The following is a 22,132-nucleotide window of genomic DNA, read 5'->3' on the forward strand; positions in this document are numbered from 1 at the left end:
TTTTGAAAAATATTTGCGTAAGAAGAAAAATTTGAGATGGAATGGAACTCGAATGTAGAATAATTAGAAAAATTAAATAATGTTTAGAATCACGACAACAATTTTATTCTATCCAAATAATTTACATTAATATAATAATTATATAATATAATAATTTAATATAATTATATAATAATTTACATAATTTTTTTATTAAATGTTATAAATAATAGTTGTAAAAAAAAAATTTTCCATATTTTATTGTCGTGATTCTAAAAACTTATAAGCGAATCGGGTCACTGAACCGACGTTTCATTTAAATAATATTTATTCTGATTTTTAAAATATATGCACAACAGCTTAGATATTATTCACAATCAGGTATTTTCTCCCCATTTTTTTTTTTTCTTCTTTTCAATTTACAATTATATATATTTTATATATATATATAATCTTTACAATTTGCAATAAGATAAAACTAAGTTTATCAAAGATATTACGACTGAGAATAGTTCGTAAGAATTGAATTCAAAATCGTCTAACTAATCGGCCTTCCGGGTTTATCAAGAATCTGACAATGATCACAGATCAGTAGAACGTCGATTCGATTTACGACAGAAGAAAGACCTAGTATAATATTTTTGATATTTATATCATTGTATAATTATCGTTTTTATTACAGTATCTCTTATACCATTTTTTTTTTTTTCTATTTTTATCCTTTTTTTTTTTTTCATTTTTATTATACTGTGATTCGACTGTGCGCCGAATATGGGATATGAGACGGTCGATCATGGAAGCGAGCTTAATTACTTATTTACTTGAGTAGTATACTTAATAATCTTTTGTTTGTTTTTTTTTTTTTTTTTTATTTTAATTTAATTAGTTCTTTTTAACCCTAATTCGCTTATTTAGTTTCTCTCTGGTATCATACGTTCTTTTTTGTGCAATCGCGTAGTCATTTTGTCTTGTTGTTAGTTCTCCCGACCGAGTAGGCGAAATATTCAAAGCCTGTGAACAGAGATCGAAACTTTAAAACTTATTACACATTGTTTCTCGATTTATAATCTTTCACTTATAGTTTTTAAATTATTTCTCGCTCATTCGTAAAGAAGTGATTGTTGTCGTTGATTTACATTCGTTATTTCTATGGGTTTTTTTTAATATCATGGTCCTTATCTTGCACTTCGATCTCTGCTGGGAAATATCGTGAAATATTGTTTACCGACAGAAAGAACAGGTGACCTTCAGAGATGCCGCATAAACAAGAGAAGCGAATTGTCTCCACTGTTTTAGGCCGATTGGAAAAATCCTGGATTTTTGAAATGAATCGAAAAGAAGATTATGCTGTATGGAAAAAAAAAAAAATGAAATAAAATAAAATATAAACAAAAAAATTAAATACTTTATTTTTATTGTTCAAAGTATCAGCTTTATATGAAATATCTTTCAATTCCTTTATATAATGCATGTCTGATTTCTCCTGTTCTTATCTTCCCTTATCACAAGCTTGATTATCACGTGCTCGTGAGCACGCATGCGCGCGCATGTGTGTATATGACGACTTGTAAACATTTTATCTCGTTAAACTCGACAAATATTTGTAACAACATTAAAAATTGTGACAACAATAAGAAAGAGATAAATCGTACTAAGAACGATGATTAGAGATTAGTGCAGAAATATTGAGAGAAATTGTTCGACGATGTGATAATATAAAAAAAAACTAAAGTGTATTGAGCTGCAAAATGCCCACGACGGATTTTCCTGAACTTTTATCATTTTGTTATATATTCTCGAATCTTGCGAATACTTTTCTTCTACACGACAAGTGTCCAATTGGACTCGTACCACTGACTGAATAAAATTGGGGAAAAAAAAATTCGAAGTGCCAAAAAAAAAAAAAAAAAAGTAGAAAAAAAAAAAGAAAAAGAGGTACAACTTCGAAAATATGTTTGGCACTTGAAACGTCTCATCGACAAGGTAGTTGATCTACCTTAACTTTCCATCTTGATTGGTAATCGGTTATCAATCAATCAACAGGGAAATTTGTTACCGACCGTAAATCTTCTTATCGAATGCAAACCTTTTTATCGGCATTAAATTAATTGAATCGAATTCCATATTCCAGTATTCGCAATTTGCAAATTGTGCATGCCATACGCATGACATATACATACATATATGTACATTAAATTATGATCATATTTAAATTGATATTTCGGGCCAAAAAGCAATTTTTTTAGTTGCCCCAACAATATCTTTACATCATATTTTTCAATTTTTTTTTTTTTTTTTCTTATATACATGATCTTCAGTATTGTATTTGTACGTGATTTCATTAATCACAACGGGCAAAAAAAATACGTTTCTTTAATCTAAAAGACAGCGCGTGTCTCTTCTCCCTTCGTTCCATGATTTTTTTTGTTGCTTTCTTAAAATATATCAACTACTATTTTGAACCAAATATCGACAATTTGTCAGCTCATGAGATAATACTTTGATGCTTTTAATAACTATGACTACTTTTTACTTTTTATTTTTCTAGGATATTGCTCTCAAAATATGATGAATGATCTTTGAAATTCTTTTTTTAAGAGAGATATCTAAATTCTGGAATCAAGCCATTGGTTATAATACTACATTAGATACAAGTATTAGGTATAAGTACACGTGTGATTGAAATTTTATTAAATAAATTTAGATTAATTTTAAATTTCAAAACTTACACGGAATTACTGTGGAGGAAGACATAGGTCCTAATCTGCTGTAAAGTTGTGATGGAAAAGTAAATACGTTTCACAAAAATATTTGCTTTTATCTACAAATAATTTTGTAGAATTTTTAAAAAAAATAATTAGTGTACAAAGATACTGTATCAAGATCTGTTTTAACAAATTTTTTTTTAATTTTGTAGGCAATAACCCGAGATCTTGACCAACAACATGCACACAAAAAGAAATACGCAATAGCTCTAGGTAGTGAAAAATCCTGGTAAATCGCATTTCGCTGACAATTGGTAGCAACAATAAACTTTAATAATTTCTACAATGTTGCTTGAATGAATGCTTGATCATAAGTTGATCTTATAAAGAAGCGAATGGCAAATTTATAAAATCTAAAGCATTCTAAAGTATTTGTTCTCTGAGCACAATGATAAAAAATTATCTTTTGAAAAATATTTTAAAAATATTATAATAATATGCTGATATCTTAAAGCTTGGTACAATTATTACTTTCGCGAATCTGTGCCTGCACACTTCGAAACGTTCGATCGAAAGTATCGAAAACTTTGTCCCAAGCCATTTACTAATTTTCTCTACAGCAAGTACGAGCCGACGTGTATTGTTAATAATATATTATCGAACTGCGGGAGGGAGCGTTTCACGGCCTTTTAGACCTCTCGACGAAAAACCAATACGATATTGGTCGATCCAATCGTTCAAAATCATCGAAGATAACATCACCATCGACAAACCAGGATCATCAAGAAATGTTTATACGCTTGAAAACTTTTTTCTTCATTCTCTTTTACCTTAAGAAATATTGGACCATTATCCTCTTCGAATATTTTGAACGATCGTTTTAAAGGATTCACAATGTTTTCTCGATCCATGCGTGTGATATAAAATAGCTCGAGACTCGTGAACATTAACTAGGGAATGAAGGATCCAGTCCTCCTTTTTATCATTTTAAAACATTCCTCGAACTCTCGATTAAATTCTTACTTATAAATAGAACTCGATTATCTTCCATAGATAACGCGTGGGAGGCCACACCGAGTTATTTTAATAAGCGGACGAAAATGTTTACGAGAAAAACATCTTTCTAAAACATTCTCTAGTATCATACAAGACTCTTAACTCTAGTCAGAGTATTGTCCGAGAGACAGGGCAAAATATAATAACGTTTTGGATAGTTTTTTTTAGAATCTCGTGTGATACAGAATGTTCGAATATTTTCCACTAATTTTCGATAAAAAGAGAAATAAATGTATATACGTGTGTGTGTGTGTGTGGCATAGCCTCTGATCTCGCTGTGCGATAGAATGAACAAAATTCTACATCATTATCATTAAAAGTCAAGTATCATCGAGATAATAATCGATATCGATCAAACGAAATTAATAATTATCCGTTGTTATATATCGAAAAAGAAATAAGAAAACGAATGGCAGTTGCGACTAGAAGAAGAGTAGAAAATATAGGCGAACATGGCGAACTCTACACCCGTCGATCAGAGTAAATTAGAGATCAATAAGTTGTACAACCCTCCCGGGGCTTCATTCAAAAAGCTCAAAAAAGCGATTCTAAAGGGTTTGAGAGAAGCGGTAAGACAATTTTGAAACCTGTCAACATTCTTAGGAAAACAGAAATCCTCTTATGAAACCTCTATTTCCGCTCCAATCGAGTAGAACGCTACAAAAATAGTGCGAACAACTGTTCGATACAAATACGATACATACGAACGAGTATATCTTCGATCCATATATAAAAAGTAGAAAAAGTAACATGGTGACCACAGCGGCAATATAAAGCAAGGTTTGAAGCACGAACCGGTTCTCTCTCTTTCTTTCTCTCTTCAAACCAGGTTGGATTAAAAATTATATCTTAATGTATAATTTCACCCTTCGCACCATTTCTTTTTTTTTCTTCGTTTATATTTCTTCGACAAATTATCAATTCTCTTCAATTCTTTCTCATAGAAAAATTCCCTACGAATGCAAAGTAACAATAAAAGATGGATAAGCGTTATTACACTACCACTGTATAGCTTGTATTTTGTTCGCTTGTTTCAAATGGGTGGGTGCAATGGGTGAAATGTGAAAAATACAAGATATTAGATAGAAAAGAAAAATGTACAGAGAAGATAACTCTTCATCTGCTTCTTCGCATCGCCAATCCATTCGAGCTCCACACTTGCATAACGTAAGCGTAAAAAGGCTGCACTCGTTTCAATAATGTCTTTAGGCTAAACCGTCTGTATTTAACTTGTCTAAACCCTGTGTGTGATTTTTCTCACAATTGCTATCTCGATTTCGGTGAACCGATTATCACGAAGAAGGTTGTGCGTGTTGACGCTATCCTTTTTTTTTTTTTTTTTTTTTTTTAATCGTCAATTTCGTTAAACAAACTAGACGCGTAATAATCTACGTAATAATCTCGGATAGAATATGCAATTTTCACCATATTTCTATCTAACACTTTACTCTCGTATGTAATATATAATATCGTTTCGAAGGAATATCTTTCCAAGTTCTTTCTCTAAGTTTTTCTCTCTCTCTCTCTCTCTCTCTCTTTCGTGTCATATTCAACATCCTGCAACACTGTCATTATTCTCAAGGATTCTATGTCTTATGATGTTTCTCTTTTTATCCAGATTGAATTTATCGTATATCGATCAATCGACGGATTTTTATTCGGTTTATGATTCTGTGGAGCTCGTTTCACTCGTTTTTCTCAGATAGTCTGAATTTTCAGCGATTTGATACGAAATTCTGTAATGATGAGTAGGTCGCTATAAGCTTCATCAGCTAGCTGAAGCTGAAACGATGACGTTACTTTCTGATTTTTTCTACTGCTTGGAACCTGGGTAGACAAAGACCGAATTTTGTTTCGATGCCGGTAAAGATCGGTAAGGCAATCTGATAGCCTCCTATATGGTCTGGGTTAGTCGATCGAATCTCTTCTGCCACTCCTATCGCAGGCACCTTTTGTTCTGATCCCGTAGGTCGTCTGAAAATATCGTATCAAATTAATAATAATTTCGAAAAAAAATTAAATAACGATAAATTTTTAGCTATGTGTTTGGATTTATTGAAAATTTGTAACAATCGAATTGAGTAGTATTTTAATTTCCTAAGGATATACTTACCAAAACAATAAAGAGTTTCAATTTTTTTTTAATGTGCATATATTTAATGGAAATGAATAAATGATTATTGGAAGCAAATAAAAATTAGTAAATATGAATAAGATCACTAAAAAAAAAATAAATAAATAAATACACAAATATATATATATATATATATATACTCACGTTCCACCAAAATCAACTACGAACAGCCTTTGCAGAAGTTCATAAGTGAAAAGGGTGACTCCGAATTGAGGTGATGATCTGAATACTCGTGCTGTAAAATGGAAGGATATTATGAATAAAATCACTTGATAATTATTAAATTTTCACACACTCGTTTATATTCTTTGTCTGAATAAAGAATTGAATCTTAAAAGTGAATATGAATGTTATGACCTTCTATGAATAGACACATCTTCAGATTGAACATTGAAAATACTCGAAAAATCTCCTCCCTTGGACTAAAATTGACAACGAACGTGATTAGTATCATAAATTAATAAATAATGAATAAGGATGAAAGAAAAATCAAGTTAAAAAGATAAACCGTGCGATGTAATAATGTTTTCTGACAACCACTCTGCATAACAAAACAATAAACCTAGTAAATAAAAAGAAAAAACAATTACACAAACGGATTAAAAGAAAAAATGACTAAACGAAGAAATAAGAGAGTGGTTGGGAAATGGAAAAAATCACGATAACTGGCAGGCAGAGAGAAAAAGAAGTACTCACTTAGAAGTAAGTTGCCAAGTCATATTGGAGAAAGAATAGTCGATAGATGCAGTAGGGCCGACGCCCACGCATGCGATCGACCAAATCAAAAATGTATTACTAACTTTCTCAAAGTAGAACTTAAAATAAATGTCACGACCCGATAATAGCTACGAAATTTGTCCCGAATTTAACATAATTTCGAAATAGAATCTTATACCTGTGGCTCCTTTCCAAAATGCTCTCGCACCTTCCTCCTTGTAAATTTTCTTTGCACAATCTAGTAACCCGGTATACGTCGTTTGACCTCGTCTCGCTATAACCTAAAATCATATTGATGCATCGATTTCTTTTTTCTTCTTAAAGAATAAATGAACGAACGAAAAAACTTTAGTATAGAAAAATCATACTTGTAATCTAGTCTTTATTACGTCTGCAGGAGTGACCAGCGCTGCTGCAGGAATACCAGCAATCGCACCGGATACTAATAACGACAGAGGATTATTATAACCTCCTTCATCCGCTAATCGTGCCTTCGTATGAGCATATACTGGAAAGTAAATTGCACTGAAAGGAATATCCCTCAAGAAACATGCTCTAGCACCCTAAAAAAAAAAAAAAATCCAATTTTCTCGTCGCATTACACGTCACGTTTTTTGTTTGATTATAGATTAATCACGTGTACCCACTTTGTACAAGCCAAACAAGCCTAAGTCTTTCACGACAGTCCAAGCTCTAACTTTAGATCCGCCTGCTATTTCTCCAGCCACTTGCAATCGAATTTTCACAATTTCTAAAGGATTCGTAAATATTACTTGAGAACCTCCAGCCTGAAAAATTAAACAAATTAAATTTTACCATATGTTTGAAATAAAAAGATCAATAATGAAATGTCAAAGGATATTCACGGATCACTTACACAAGCACCAGATATAATCTCTCCGTAAAGGGGCAAATTTCCTTTTTTATCCATGAACTTATCTCTGACAAAATCGTTAACGGTCAGCTTAATGGCCTTTTCCGGTGCTACACCCATCAGTTGAGGTAACAAACCCCGGTAAAGGCCGAAAAAACCTTCGTGCCGGATCACCTGTCAAACGCAGGACACCAACTTCATAATTAAAAATGCAGGCAATGTATCGTGGCGAGACTTTTCGATTCCAACCTTTTGAAAGCAGTCAAAGCTGTTTCTGTACATCAGCTCCCCAACCAACGATCCAGTCCTCTGATTCTGCATTCTTGTCTTCACCAAATCAATAGGGTATACGGCTGTAGCGCCAACAGCTAAAGAAAACATTCTGCATCTAGTTCTTTCTCTAATTTCCAAATTATTCTATAACTCCATTCTTCATTGAATAGTTGAAGAGATTAAAAAAACAATTTTCCCAATCATTTTTATTTATTAAATTAATGAGTTTGGAGTTCCAAAATTTCTCTTCATGGCTGTGTAAAAAAAAATAGATAATAAGAATCATCAGAAACTTACCTCCACCTATGGACCCTAGAACGAACCGATAACCGCTCTCAAGTATCTGTACGATCACTCCACGCTCATCAGGACTCTGAAACAAAAATACTGATTATTGAACAACAAAACTGGCATAATTTGATTCATGTAAATTGTTCCCATCTGGGTAGTAATTCTGGGTATCAGTTGATTGAGCTTGAGTGATCTTCTTGTGTGGCCACACTTACCGATACCGCTTTGATCTCTGCTAAGCGTTTCGTGATTTGCTTGAAATATTGCTCAGGGGTAAGAGCCACAAGATCGCTGTACACTATTTTCCTGAAATCCGAGAAAATGTGTGCTCAATACGTAGATCTCCGTAGCCACGTAGCAAAGATAAAGCAGATTAAGAAAGAAAGAAAGAAAAAAAAAGAAATTGGACAGAAGGAAAGAAAGAAATTTGAAAAAAAAGAAACAAATGAATATAAGGTATATCTAGGATGAATATTATTATAATAATAATAATAATAATAATAATAACGTCGATGGCACTGCTTCGAGCAATAATAAGTAAGTAGTAGATCCTGTCAATATAAAAGAGTTCCTTAAACATATCCTTAAGTTTGTCAATAGCATCGGATATAAAAATGGAATATCATTAGTGCCCACAATGTGCAAACGTTTACAAATACCATCGTCCTAAGATAAATGCTAAAGAAAGTAGGTGAAGACAATGTGTATATATTATCGATTTATGTACATACAAATACATTAGCAAAAAAAATGGGAATTATCTTTGTGCAAAAAACAGCAAACGTGGAATTCAGATAAGAATATTCATAAATACTTATATAAATACTTATATATATATATATATATATATATATCTACATACAGTTGAAACGAAGAAGAAATATACTTTTGATTTTTTTTCTAAATTCATTGTTTCCGTGTTTTTTGAAAAGAATTCCCATTATTTTCGCACGAGGCCAACGTTTATGCTTTAAAAAACGGATTTATAGCACGTGATTATTCTTGTAATACAAAGACGCACCCAAGCCGCGAATCTGCCTCGTCATCTTCCGTAGATCTGATCCAGGCAGCGTAAACACGTAAACAAATGTATTCAATCATGAAAAAAACTTTAATTGGCGTTTGCAAAAGATCGAAAATTATTATATGGGAAGAAACTTCAGTAAATTTCAGAATAGAAGGCATAGAAGGCATAGATTTTTTTTTTTAAAAGTGATACTTTACTTAAGACAGACTTAATTTTTCATCCTTCCTTTGCCAAGAGACATTATATTCGACATTATATTTTGGATGATGACGATGTTTGCTTGCTGGTGCAACGATAGCATATCAATTGTACAATGATTCATAACTGCTTTTCGTTGACCAGGCCAACGTGGAAAATTTCTAACGTTTTTCTTCGTTCATTTTTCCACGTGACCTTTTTTTCTAAACGATCGATGCCAAGGAGGATGGCTCGCTCCCAGGATTGGAGATACTCACCCAGTTTGGTGCAGCAGGTCGCATAACTGGAACAGAATATCTACCTCCAATGGCGTGATCTGAGACATCATTTGTGCGGAATGAAGGAACCTCTCTGAAGCAATTTTTCATGTCATCATTTCACGTACTAAAAAAATCCCTTTTCAATAATGTGTATAATGAAAATCAGATACCTTTGGTAACTTCTTCGAATCTATGGCCATTCGTCGCGTTGAGATAAATACGTTTAATGAGCTCCATATTATTCAAGAGGGAATTGAACGCCATAAAATATGGAAAGCTGACTTTGCTACGTCCACCTTGCCCCGTGCTAGCCGCCTATAATTACCATAAGGTAATTAGTCCATCCCATCAGCATCAACGATAAAGGAATTTAACGTTCGTTAAATTGATTATTACTTACAGCGACCAAGTTGTCCCTTACATCCTTGGTTAATAAATGACTCTTGATGCTGAGCATGATATCTTGAAAATCTAACGCCGAAATGAAACCTTGCCCATCCTTGTCGAATTTCTTGAATGCTTCTGTCGCGTATTCTTCGTGGAAGTCCTAGAAATAAACAAGGATAATCCTAACCCTGGTTCTGTGGTATAACAAGAGATATGTCTCGCTCGTTTTCTTAGAAAAAAAAACTTACGTGCAAAAATTGACTGAACTCCGCATAGCTTATCAGTCGCTGCTTATCCTTTCCAAAGTAAAGTTTAATGAAACTGCTGTCCATATTGAAGGGCATCCGCCGATGGAGTTCCGTTTTCCGCATCACCTCAGCGAACTCATCTGAAAATAAGAGAGATTAGAGATTCATTTCAGATTCTCAATCTGAATAAAAATGTCTACAGACCAAATGCAACCATTCCATTTCCATTAGTATCAAACAGCTGGAAAGCTGTCTTATACAAAGCATCTGGTACGCAGAGCAATCCTTCGAACGCTTGAAACTCGGCGAATGATATAAGTCTGGGAAAAAATGTTTGTAGTGTTACAATTATTTTTCATGGATATTAAAAGAAGGAAAAAATATTGGACACAAACCCATCTTTACTGGTATCGACGATACCAGCCAGCAAATTGACGGAGTCAGGATTGTAATCAGGATTGGTGTAGAGTCCAAGATAAGTTCGGACGAAGTCAGACGAGGTCATAAACCTTTCGCCATTTTTCTCTTGTGAAGCGTACTGTAAGTTTTAAAAAAAAAAAAAAAAAAAAAAAAGAAAAAACTTTATAAGTAAATTTATTTCTAAATCTATCGATCGAGCAATTATTATCTCAATACACGTTATCTCTTGTTATAAAAATCATTTAACTTGATAAATCTTAAAAAAAAATTAATAAATCTTATTATATTATATTAAAAATTAACTCGAATTAATTTATTTACCTGATTAAATATTTCATGGAGGCGTTCAGTATTTGCACGCTTTAAATATCCAGAACCCTAAAAATTACACGTAAGATTAGTAACTTTTTGAAGAGGAAGAAGAAGAAGAAAAAAAAAAACTTATTTATTTTTAGATAAAGAATTCTCTTAAGATTAAACAATGATAGAGTTGAAGTGTCCTACGAATGACGTTGGCTAATAAAAATAATTAAACATTTCAAGGACAAAAAAAATTCAGCATTTCTTCGTAATTCTGTGTACATTATTATTAAATTTCACAATAATGTTAATGATTTCTTGTCGATCGAATCGAACAACTCGGACAAACAAATAATATAATAGCATTATCGTTGAATGGAGCCAAGACTTTTAAGTGTTTATGAACCACGGGTTATCGTATTAACGTATGTTCAATTTATCATCACATGATATAAAAGGTTGCATTTACTGCTTGCACTTATTACGTAAAATTATAGATACCGACGACATTTGTAATAATAACGCCAGTGGCGCTAATATATAACGCATCAAAATGAGATATATAAACACACAACCGTATTAATAATAATAATACGATTAAGGATAAATTTATATGCACTTAACATTACAATAGTCGTTTAGAATTGCACGGTTCGAAGTTCAAAGGCACGCCTGAACTTAACAACACCATTGTAAAAAGGGATCACGATCTCTCTTTATTCAATAATAACCGCCACGGAATTGTACGTATGCATTTTTCGAGCCACCATAAACGTTGTCACGTTGCAAAATACTAGGAAAGAACAATGTCAAGTGATTGAACGCGACCCACAGATCGAACAGTGAATTAAATTTGCATGGACTACTGCCTTTGCATGCCTATAAAGCCTTGAAATTGAAACTGTACATGCCACGTTTAATCATCGTAAAATTTTAGTACTAATTACGATATATTTAAAATTGTACCATTTGTACAAAGAACTTACGTAATCTAATTATCATTATTTTAAAAATTTGAGGAAAAGAAAAATTATTAAAGAAAAAAGATTTTAAAAAATATATATATATAACTTATGCGTTAGAACGATCGAATTATGATGAATTTATGTATGTAGGCGGGTCACATGTTAATCACATGAATAACAGACCGACTTACTATTAATTTACTTTTTCATGGTCGCGCAACTTGCTCGTCGAGAACTTGACGCAGAAAATAATACAATAATATGATATAACTTCGGTCAAACAATATGCCAGCTTTAGCTTAAGAAGATGATAATTTGATCATCTCCACCAAGGAGAAACAGAGAACATAACCAATCACACGTAGGAATATTGTTATAAAGAAGATCATGTAAAATTATAAAATTATAAAATAAGGCTCCTTAGGATTTATATAAATAAGAGGAAAGAAAACTAGCACTTCTTATAAGACACTTACACGTAAACTGATAAAACAACGTTTTTTACATATGTTTCTCGCACATACCATTATAGTCTTTGGATTCTTCTTTCTTTGATTGTTTAAACACGAAAAGGATCCGATAAAAAGTGGGAGGAGGGGAGGCGATCAAAGTATTGTTTCCTCAAAGCTTTGCAATCAGCATACTGATATTGAAGATAACGTAAAAACTGATCGGCAAGTACGTATGAACAATGGCACGCGCGTAACACACATATGCACAACTGCGATAAAATAGCGAGAACGAGAGAATAAGAGAATAGTGTCTCGCGCGCAATAGCCACGATGATACTGATTCAGCCTTGTCACACGAAAAGAGAACATTGCCACTACTCCCTCCACCACTCTCTAAAAGACTGTTGCCTTTTTCTTCTGCTTTCAGCGATAGCTCGTCATCATAATATTTTCTCCTCTCTTAATTTCTCTCCGAGTTTCCCCTGGTTAAACTTACAAATTTTGTATAAATTATTACAAAGAGGACAAATAATCGAGATATATATATTTTAAATCGATCGATTAAATCCATCGAATTTATTCGAACGTTATTCAGAAAAAAATGAATGTTCGAATGTTCACGAGTGACTCGAACCCATCACTACCAATCTTAACCCACATGAGAGTTTCCTGTCTTTTTTTATTCCACTCCTCACGTGTACTCAATCTCATTCCAACGTTCCTTTTTTGTTCCCTCCAATTTCACATGTCCATTTCTCATCCCTTCCTCCCTTTTTTTTTTTTATTTTTTTCGTATTTCTTCATTCGGTTTTCGCGATCATCTGAGAATTCTCGTTTCTCCTATTTCCCAATTCTTTCCTTCTCTCTCTCTTTTTTTTTTTCTCCTTGAGATTCAATTTCTTTGAACGAAAGATACAGAATCGTCACTGATGGTCTCGATCATTGTCAAGAGCAAGTATTTTTGCGTACTCACGAGGAGCGCGTGCCTTGGCTAACCGGTCGACCGGTTGCTTGCTTTCATTTTGCAACGCCATGTGTTACGTAATCCAAGTTGATTCTCAATATATACACACACGTGTCATTTATCAACATACGTTAATTAAATTACTTGATTAAATAGTTTTTTTTTTTTTTATTTTTAGCGTCTATCAAATATATCATAGATTAATATCATATAGATATTAACATCTAAATATTATTTATATCAAATTATATTACATATAGTTGACACGCAAATATTATTTCACAATTAGTTAATAATTTAATCTTATTTTCAAAATATTCAAAATAAATAGATAGAAATTTTTTCCCTTAAATATGAATTTTTTTTTTTCCCCCCCGTTAATGTTAAATAATATTTATTCAACGTAAATGAATTAAATGCGAATCAAAGTAGTACTCTTTAATAAAAGAGACGTGTAATCAATAGATAATACTAGAATGACGCTCAGAGAACTTCCTGCCACATTTCACAAACAATTTAAACCGTCTGTAAATATCCTTCATCGATGGTGAACATGTATTCGTTTCTGAGAAAATATAGGTTTCCATCGTGGAACTGAAATTCTATCAGTGCAAAGAACTTAAACTACAGCGTAGTAGACTTAATAAGGATCGTTTTACCTACGTTGGTGATAAGATTCAAAATGGCGTAATTTCCATCGTGTCTTTTACCGTCTACCGGTTAGGCTGAAACTGCAAAAACTAATCTTACTAAAATTAAATAATTTATAAACAAAAAAAAAAAAAAAAAAAGTTAAAAATATTTTTAAAAAATCTAATTTATATACGTTTATGAGAAAAATATTTATATAATGGAACCAAGGTTATATCTAATCGTTGTATAGCCTTATATAAATTCTAATAAATTACAAACAACATACAGTCCGTGTAATAACGTAGTATAGTAATATATATATATATATAGACATAGTCGTTTACTATATTTAATTGATAATTGTTTCCGTGAATTATAAAATAAACATGTATCAATACTAAGAGTTCAACAATTCGATTTATTATCAGGACAGAAATCAGAATCCTCGCACCCATAACTATAAATCTAAACATTCGTCAGAATCGACTCTACAAAGAATTAAAAAAGAATGGCAATTCTCTGCGCCATAGTCGCAGAACGGTCGATTCCTCCTGACCCATGCCGCAATACCTAGGAGAGTAATTTATAGCGGCATTTTGAAGTGTAGCTTTCTCTTTCCGAATCTCAAGGTAAACGAACAATTATATTCTATAATTTTCGAAACTTCATCTTCTTTTGTAAAATAATTATAATTATCGATCATTATCACTCATAGATATTCCTCATTATCACTTTTTATATCACTTTTTAAAAATATTTCTCCCACTTCCATTTTCCAAATCTATTGGAAAAGAACAATTGAATCATACAATTGATCAATAACAGCAATCTAAGTAAGTAGACAGCTCACAATGCTAATGCCTCTTAACAGATCTTTGTCATTTAATCGATCTTTCCGAATGGTCGAAAAAAGATTGGAAAAAGAAGCAACAGGTGTGCTTTGAAGTAGTAAAGTAACAAGAGAGACAACGAATTATGACGAAAGTGTGTGTGCGAGTTACAGACCTTGTATTTCTACCGAAATAGGTATACATATAACTTGGAAGGTATCTAATGCGGTTAAGAAATTTCAATCTACTGTCGGGGGCCACTGAAGGATTGGATTTATGGATAAACTAGACGACAACAAGATCACACGTTTACATAATGAATCTGCTGGAATAATTAAGAATATGCTGTTATTTTTGCCGATTATATAAGTTGGCTTTTGTAATGTTTAGACTTAAATCCATTCTCTGAAGGCGCGATTTTATTAGTGATTTTCAGTTCACCAAACAGTATTCGGTGGTCAATGCATTCCGTGTTATTTGCTTTTCACAAAAGAGTCTACAGTTACCGACGAACAATTTACAAGTGTTACGAACTATTCATGAAGAGTTATGTGAATCCAGTGGGTATATTTTTTTTTTTTTTAGAAATAAAATTTATAATGATAGATTTTTTAATTTTCTTAAGAATTAAAAATTATATAAGGATGATGAATTTACTTGAGTATCTTCAAGGATAGCTATTTTAAAAACTTGAAACGTATTTTTCTTCGATTTTTTTAAATTCCTGAATATTAAAAAAGAAACTTTTTTAATAATATAAACTTATAGAAAAGAAAAAAATGTATAAAACTTTTTAACACTTTACATATATACATATATATATATATATGTTAAAATAAAAAATTCACTCTGATAATTGTTTCCTAATGCAAATCAACTAACGTTGAAACGTATACTTATTAAGATAATGATACAAACATCAATTGTAATATCACGTAACAAAAACGATTATATCCACGTGTGAAAAACGAATCGCAACTTGAATCAACTACATTCCAATGAAATTACCTCACTATTTTTCTCTCAAGCCTTATAAATGTCTTTTTAAATCGTCACTTCCACGTTTTTTTCAGAGATTCTTTAAAACTCATTCCAAACACCTAGAGTTAAAAACAGATCACAATTTACAATCACGCGCACAACATATAACATTATTCAAAAAAATTATAATATGATTCACGGTAAAATGTTAAAATTGAAAATAACTAAATTTTAGCGCAAAAGTAATTTTAAAACCAATCTCAGCTAACCTCTTCGTATTCCCCGTTGCTCATCTCTCCCTTTCTCTCCACTTTTTTTTTTAAGTTCAACAAACGAGTATCTAGCACCTCAGAATAAAATGCGTCACCTATTTTATGTAGTTATGTACACACAACAGAGAAGACGATAATACACCTCATTTCCCGACTCACATGACTACAATATTCGGATCTTATCGTTTCCAGACAGAAGTTACCTCGAGAACGATTCAGGCGTGACTGGCGTTGAGTCGACGCAAACCTCACGACGCAACTGGTGCAGGTTCACGCACAAAAGGGGAGGTGGACACGAGGTCCCCGACCCTCTTACAGGGAAAACTGTTACAGGAAGGCCCAGATATATTGCACATATATATATACCTTACCCATTATTCCATTTAATCACAAACAAACATTGGCATCGTACTAAACTAATTTTGGCATCGTAATTTCTTTTATTCTTATAAATGATTTTTATATTTTCTTCTTTTCTGTAAATAATTTTAAGCTGTTATGAATTTTATTTTTTTTTCGAATAATTTTTTTTTTTTTTTTTTAGATTAAAATTTAACAATTTAATAAACGGATTATTTCATAAATAATAAAAAAAATTTGGTTATCTTAATCTTCATTTCAAGTTTTAATAATAAATGGATCGAAAGGATGAAAGACGTACAAATATATTTCCAGGAAGAATCCTCAAGAAAAATCAAAGTAAAATCAGATTCCTGACATGATCGATCTAATTCTGCAATTGAGTCCAATACGTCTGGGAATGCAAAATTTTGAAGTTAACCCAGATTGTCCGCTCAAGCCAAATTAGGGTCCTGGAATAATGCAGATCAAAAAATATAAATAGTCCAAAAAATAGTTATATAAGAAATTATATTGGAATTTTTCCAGATATATGAAAGTTATATCTCAAAATTGATTAATGATTGATATAAAATTGATTGATACAAACTGTTATATTTCCAATCGATCCTTTTTGGATAAATTTAATTCGAATATGAAAATTCAAAATATTTTTAATAATATATATAATTTTTAATAACATTACAAAACTATATTATTTCTTTTAAATAATTGTAAAATTAAAGATTTAATATTTAGTTTTTAATTTCATTAAAATAAAGTTAAATGTTAAATAATATCTTATTAATTACTATAAAATTTCAAATTATGAATTTTTACATATATTATATTATAGATATACATATATACATATGTGGTGCATATGAAACAAATTTCAAAACAAATTAATCATGTAAAGATATTACATATTTTTAATAATGCAAAATGAAATATTATTTTAATGATTCTTGAAAAAAATATAGAAATTATCTTGATGATAGAATCAAGAGAATAATGTGAATCGAACGAAATCATAGTGGAATAATATTGTAGCTGGGATAATAATACCCATATCCAGGTCTCGCGTACGCGAAAGGAATTGGGTCAATGCGAAGGGAACAACGTTGAACCCAGTATGAATCTCACAACCGTGAGAGAAACGCGTATTTTATTTAAAAAAATGTTATTCAAAAAAACAAATTTCATACCAAGTCTCCAGGTTAACCATGAGCGTAATGATGATGATGATATAGCAATATACAATATATATATATATTAAATGTAAATATCTGTTTACTCTGTTATTCTATTATTAACCATTCTACTTTCGTCTAAATTTTGTTTTCTTTTTTTATATTAAATTTAACTTTGATTTATTTATTTTTTAAACACACATGTAATTTTTTTACGTATCACTGAGAGGAGTATTAAGTAGAATTTTTATTTCAACTTTTTTCCAATTTCCAAACTTAATCTTATTACGTGTATAAAATTTAATGTATAACTAATAATTTAACATGTGTCTAATATTTTAGTTTAAATTTTTAACATCCAAAACCGAGTAACTAATTATAGGTTAGATACTAATTATTATAAACTATTAAATAGAAAATCTAGGCTATAGAATATGAAGTTGGAACAGAAATTGGAGATGAAAAGGCGCCTTTAGGCCACCTACCATAATATACCTATGTAAATGTATTATACCTAGTATACACTAACATGATTGTATTTTTAAAAGATAACAAGAATGTATTTGTACTACCGTCAATATAAATTATCATCATATTTTTAAATTGTTTTTAAAACAATATATAGTAATTAAAAATATAAATTGTGTTATTTTTCTTCTTCATTATATTATCCTTTAAATTTGAGGTTATGAATTTATTCGCGTAGTGATACATACTGATTCAACAATTTTATCTAATATTTTTTACTGAATAATTGTAATATAAAAGATTTTAAATTGTTTTGTTTAATTATTCAAGAAAATAAAAGAAAAAATATAAAACTGGTGGAAACGAATGAGTGCCATGATTTTTGCGCAACACTATTCGCGCAAATTTATATAGAGCTCGGAATTAGCACAGCCTGAAAATTTCGAGTCATAGTATTTTCGGTTCGCGAATCGCTCTACTAAAATCTACAAGCTTTCGCAAACCTCTAAAGGTTATTCACTCTATGACTACATCGTTAAATCAGAAAATATTTGTTATAAATATTTATTAATTCTGACAAAATATATCTGATGTTATATTAATTTTACATTAAAAATTAATAAAAATTAATGAATAACGTTATATACTAAAGGAAAATTGCAAATATATATTAATTCACTATCATCTTATTTACAGTATTACTAACCTAACCTAATTTTAAAATAGCAATATCACTTAAAAAGAATTTTATCTATTTGATTGTATCAAATAAATGATAATTCTTCAAAATATTATTTATATAATTATATAATTACTTAGTATAATTAAAAATCGATTATCACGCCGATAATCTGACAATCATTGATTAAATTTATATGTATATGTATATCAAAGCAAAATTGCTTATAATATATCAATAAAATATATCATTAAAATTGTTATTATAAGAAAAAAAAATGATTCATTTATTGATTTATAACTTTGACAAGAAAAAAATCATAATTTAAAAAAAATGACATAATTTTTTACAAAAGATTTTTCTAAATATATTATATGGATATAGTAAATTATAGCAATATTTTTTTATAGGTAATATATTTTTATAGTAACTAAATTGCAATAAATTGATAATTTTAATCAATTATCTCGAATGTTTATTATTAATCATAGTGTAACTTTGAAATAATAACGTATATATAACGATTTTATCGATGTTTACCAACTCTTAGCAATTCTCGAAACTATGGATATACTGATAAGTAAATCTTAAATTAAAGAATATTTTATATTTTATAACAAAAGTTCCTCAAAAAATTATTGCTTTAATAACAATGAAGGTCAGGGTTTAAATCGCTTGCGAAATAATGCGACTTTAGCCTCCTGTGACCGACTTTTTAGAGATTCAAGCTTAAAGTTCGTGCTTTATCTACAGGAAATAAGCCTCGATTTCTTTTTTTATCCCTTTTTTCAATAATAATCAAATAAATGAAAACAACGAGAACTAAAACACTAAAGAATTAAAATTCTAAAGAATTGGCAAACTCAATGTGAACTGATATTTTTATTATAAATATTTTAATAATAATAATATTTTTTAACATTTTAATAAATTACGTTTCGTTATATCTCAGTTTATCTTTCTTTAAAACAAAATAATATATTTGTGTTATGAATAAAATAAAGCTTCATTAAGGATTTTGATAGATAAATTAGTATAATTAAAATAATAATTAGATAATAGTAATTTGAAAAGACAGCAGATTAAAAAAATGTTTATGAAACAAACAAAAATGTTACCTATGCAATTATTAGGAATTATTAGATAAGGAACTATTTAAAAAAGTCTGATATATGAAATTTGCGTACTTACTTCTGAAATATTTATTTTTTCTGATTCTTCGTTAACTATGTAACTGTTTTCTTGTATTTCTACAGCTAATGCAGCTATCACCAATTCAAACTGAAAATTGAATTCATTAAGTCACTAAAACAATACTAGTTTCTTCTAGTTCTCAATATTTTTTAAATCACGTGAATGATATTTAATATTCATTAGAATAAAAAAAGAAATAAAAGAAAAAACAAATCGTTTTTTAACAAAATATAACTTGCTTATTATAAAAATAATTGTATTATAAGTAAATTATGATTTATATTATTTGTAAAATTATATATTATATACAATTATATCTATATATCTAATATCAATATATCTAATTGTAATAAAAGAATTGTAGTATTTGTAAAAGAAGTGATTTGTTCTAATCTGAAAACATGTCAAATAAATAATAGATAAATAATAAACCTCTTCATATGATTGTATCTCTTCATATTATCTTCATTCTATTTTTTAAAATCAATTTATCGATCTAAAAAAATATACTGATAAATTAATATAATCGAAATATATCGATTATATTTGATATGTCGATTAATCAAAATATATCGATTATATTTGATATGTCGATTAATTAAAATAGATATTGAATAGATTAATATATCATAAAGCAAAAATAAATAATGCATAGGAAAAAATAAAATGTTTACAAATCTAAGAATCATTTTTTTTTTTGCAAAAATTTTACATTTGTGTTTGAAAATAAGATTTAAAATTACAAAAGGAAGGATATTGCGCTCATCACGGTCAAGGTGATCATAAGCAGACATGTAAGTACATATATCGTTCGATTTGGATCGAATGTCTGCATTCTCCTCACTCATTCCTACAACTCTAAAAATAGGACACTTTCAGCAATTTCCTCATCTACTTATGTAAGTTATGCGTCAAAATTCTTGGTTGTCGGGGTTACTAGACTGATTATCTTTTTTTTTCTTAATTCTTGTTTAATACTTTTTTCATACTTTTGAAGAATATAATCATAAGAATATATCATCATTTACCGCAATGCGTAATAGTAATAATAATAAAAATATTTGAGAATTCTTTTTGGAATAACTTTAAAACTTTAAAGACAAAAGTTTTATAGTTGCAAAACTATTATTTTAGACATGAAATTCATAACAAAACAAAAATAATACCATAAATTATGGAATTTTATGAAATTTTTTTCAAACTAGTATTAATACGTATGACATATGTATAAATGTATATATGTATATATATATTTATAATACAAAATTCTTTCATTTACTGCTATTAATTTCTATAAACGATCCCTCCTTCCACATTAGAGAAGACAGGATGTCAGTAATCATTGTCGTCATTTATATTATATAGGATATATGGAAGGGCGGGGTGCGAATAACATACGTTCAACACATTCAGAAGATATAAGATAGATATAAATCAAAGAGTAAAAAAGAATCGCGGTGAAGATATCGAGATCGAGAGTGAGGTTTGCGGCCGAAGTCCCGATGACCTCGAAAGTAAGACAGCCTCGCGACCGGAGACTTCAGGATCGATATCCGCACCGCCATTCGTGGACACGTCCAACTTGATGCAGATGTCACTTGGCCAGTACCGCTTCCGTCTCTGCGGCAGAGCTCAATGAAAAACGAACTAATCGCAAACTAGTCGTTCAAGGTGAAAAAAACAATATAAACATTAAAGGAATCTCAAATTCAAAAAAATGATCCACCTCAAGCGACCATCACGGAGATGGCATACACGGTACGCTATACCGCGTAATCAAATGAACAGATCGGTAAAACTTACCCACCTCTTCACAGGATGCTCGAACGAGAAGCGAGTCCATCAACATTCCCAGCAGGAAGCTTTACCTCGATTGTCCTTGCACACAAGTTTGCAACAAAATTGGGAAAAAAATGAGATTCCTAAGAACAGTTAGCTATTTCACTGTCAACCTTTTAAATTTTCAAATTGGCGTTCGACGACACACTCTCACACACACAGTCACACACTGGACCACACACCGGAATTTTTCGTACCGAACTTCTTCACAGTCGATCTATCCAAAGTGCCGCGACGCACTCTACGAAACGCTCACCTGTTCTTTGAAAACACTTGATGAAACGGAAGCTGCCATACTACTGTGCATCAATCAATCAACTAGCGCCATCTCGTTGCTCATAATGTTACTGATTAAACGTTCGATAGTAGCGCCATTAGTTTTCAAATTCGCGCCATTTTTTAAATTTTATTTCATTATCGATCGAGCTTGCTCTCTCTTTCTCTCTCGCTCTCT

The 22,132-nt window shown here is 30.7% G+C and overlaps 1 protein-coding gene and 1 long non-coding RNA gene across 11 annotated transcripts; both read right to left on the reverse strand.

Annotated features, from left to right (window-relative positions):
• Window positions 1-670: 670 nt before the first annotated feature.
• Window positions 671-21,970, reverse strand: LOC408967 (calcium-binding mitochondrial carrier protein Aralar1). 10 transcript variants are annotated; one of them, XM_016913543.2, is made up of 20 exons: window positions 21,647-21,970; window positions 19,837-19,926; window positions 10,891-10,947; window positions 10,545-10,687; window positions 10,354-10,469; window positions 10,150-10,289; window positions 9,915-10,061; window positions 9,685-9,829; window positions 9,512-9,605; window positions 9,051-9,086; window positions 8,245-8,335; window positions 8,036-8,111; window positions 7,715-7,833; window positions 7,469-7,639; window positions 7,239-7,379; window positions 6,960-7,154; window positions 6,770-6,872; window positions 6,571-6,591; window positions 6,019-6,109; window positions 671-5,714 (listed from the first exon to the last, which is right to left on the reverse strand). In XM_016913543.2, exons 1-20 carry the CDS (start codon window positions 21,686-21,688, stop codon window positions 5,537-5,539), a joined length of 2,196 nt encoding a protein of 731 aa, XP_016769032.1. In that variant the 5' UTR covers window positions 21,689-21,970; the 3' UTR covers window positions 671-5,536. The 10 variants fall into 10 exon arrangements, with proteins under 10 accessions (XP_016769032.1, XP_016769036.1, XP_016769034.1 ...); XM_016913547.2 differs by lacking the exon at window positions 19,837-19,926 and having other exon boundaries at window positions 21,647-21,969; XM_016913545.2 differs by lacking the exon at window positions 9,051-9,086 and having other exon boundaries at window positions 21,647-21,969.
• Window positions 16,628-18,686, reverse strand: LOC113218962. The gene is made up of 2 exons (XR_003305247.1): window positions 17,514-18,686; window positions 16,628-16,778 (listed from the first exon to the last, which is right to left on the reverse strand). It is a non-coding gene; the product is annotated as an uncharacterized LOC113218962 (long non-coding RNA).
• Window positions 21,971-22,132: the final 162 nt, after the last annotated feature.

The sequence above is a fragment of the Apis mellifera genome, linkage group LG8, assembly GCF_003254395.2.
Source record: "Apis mellifera strain DH4 linkage group LG8, Amel_HAv3.1, whole genome shotgun sequence".
Taxonomy (NCBI): domain Eukaryota; kingdom Metazoa; phylum Arthropoda; class Insecta; order Hymenoptera; family Apidae; genus Apis; species Apis mellifera.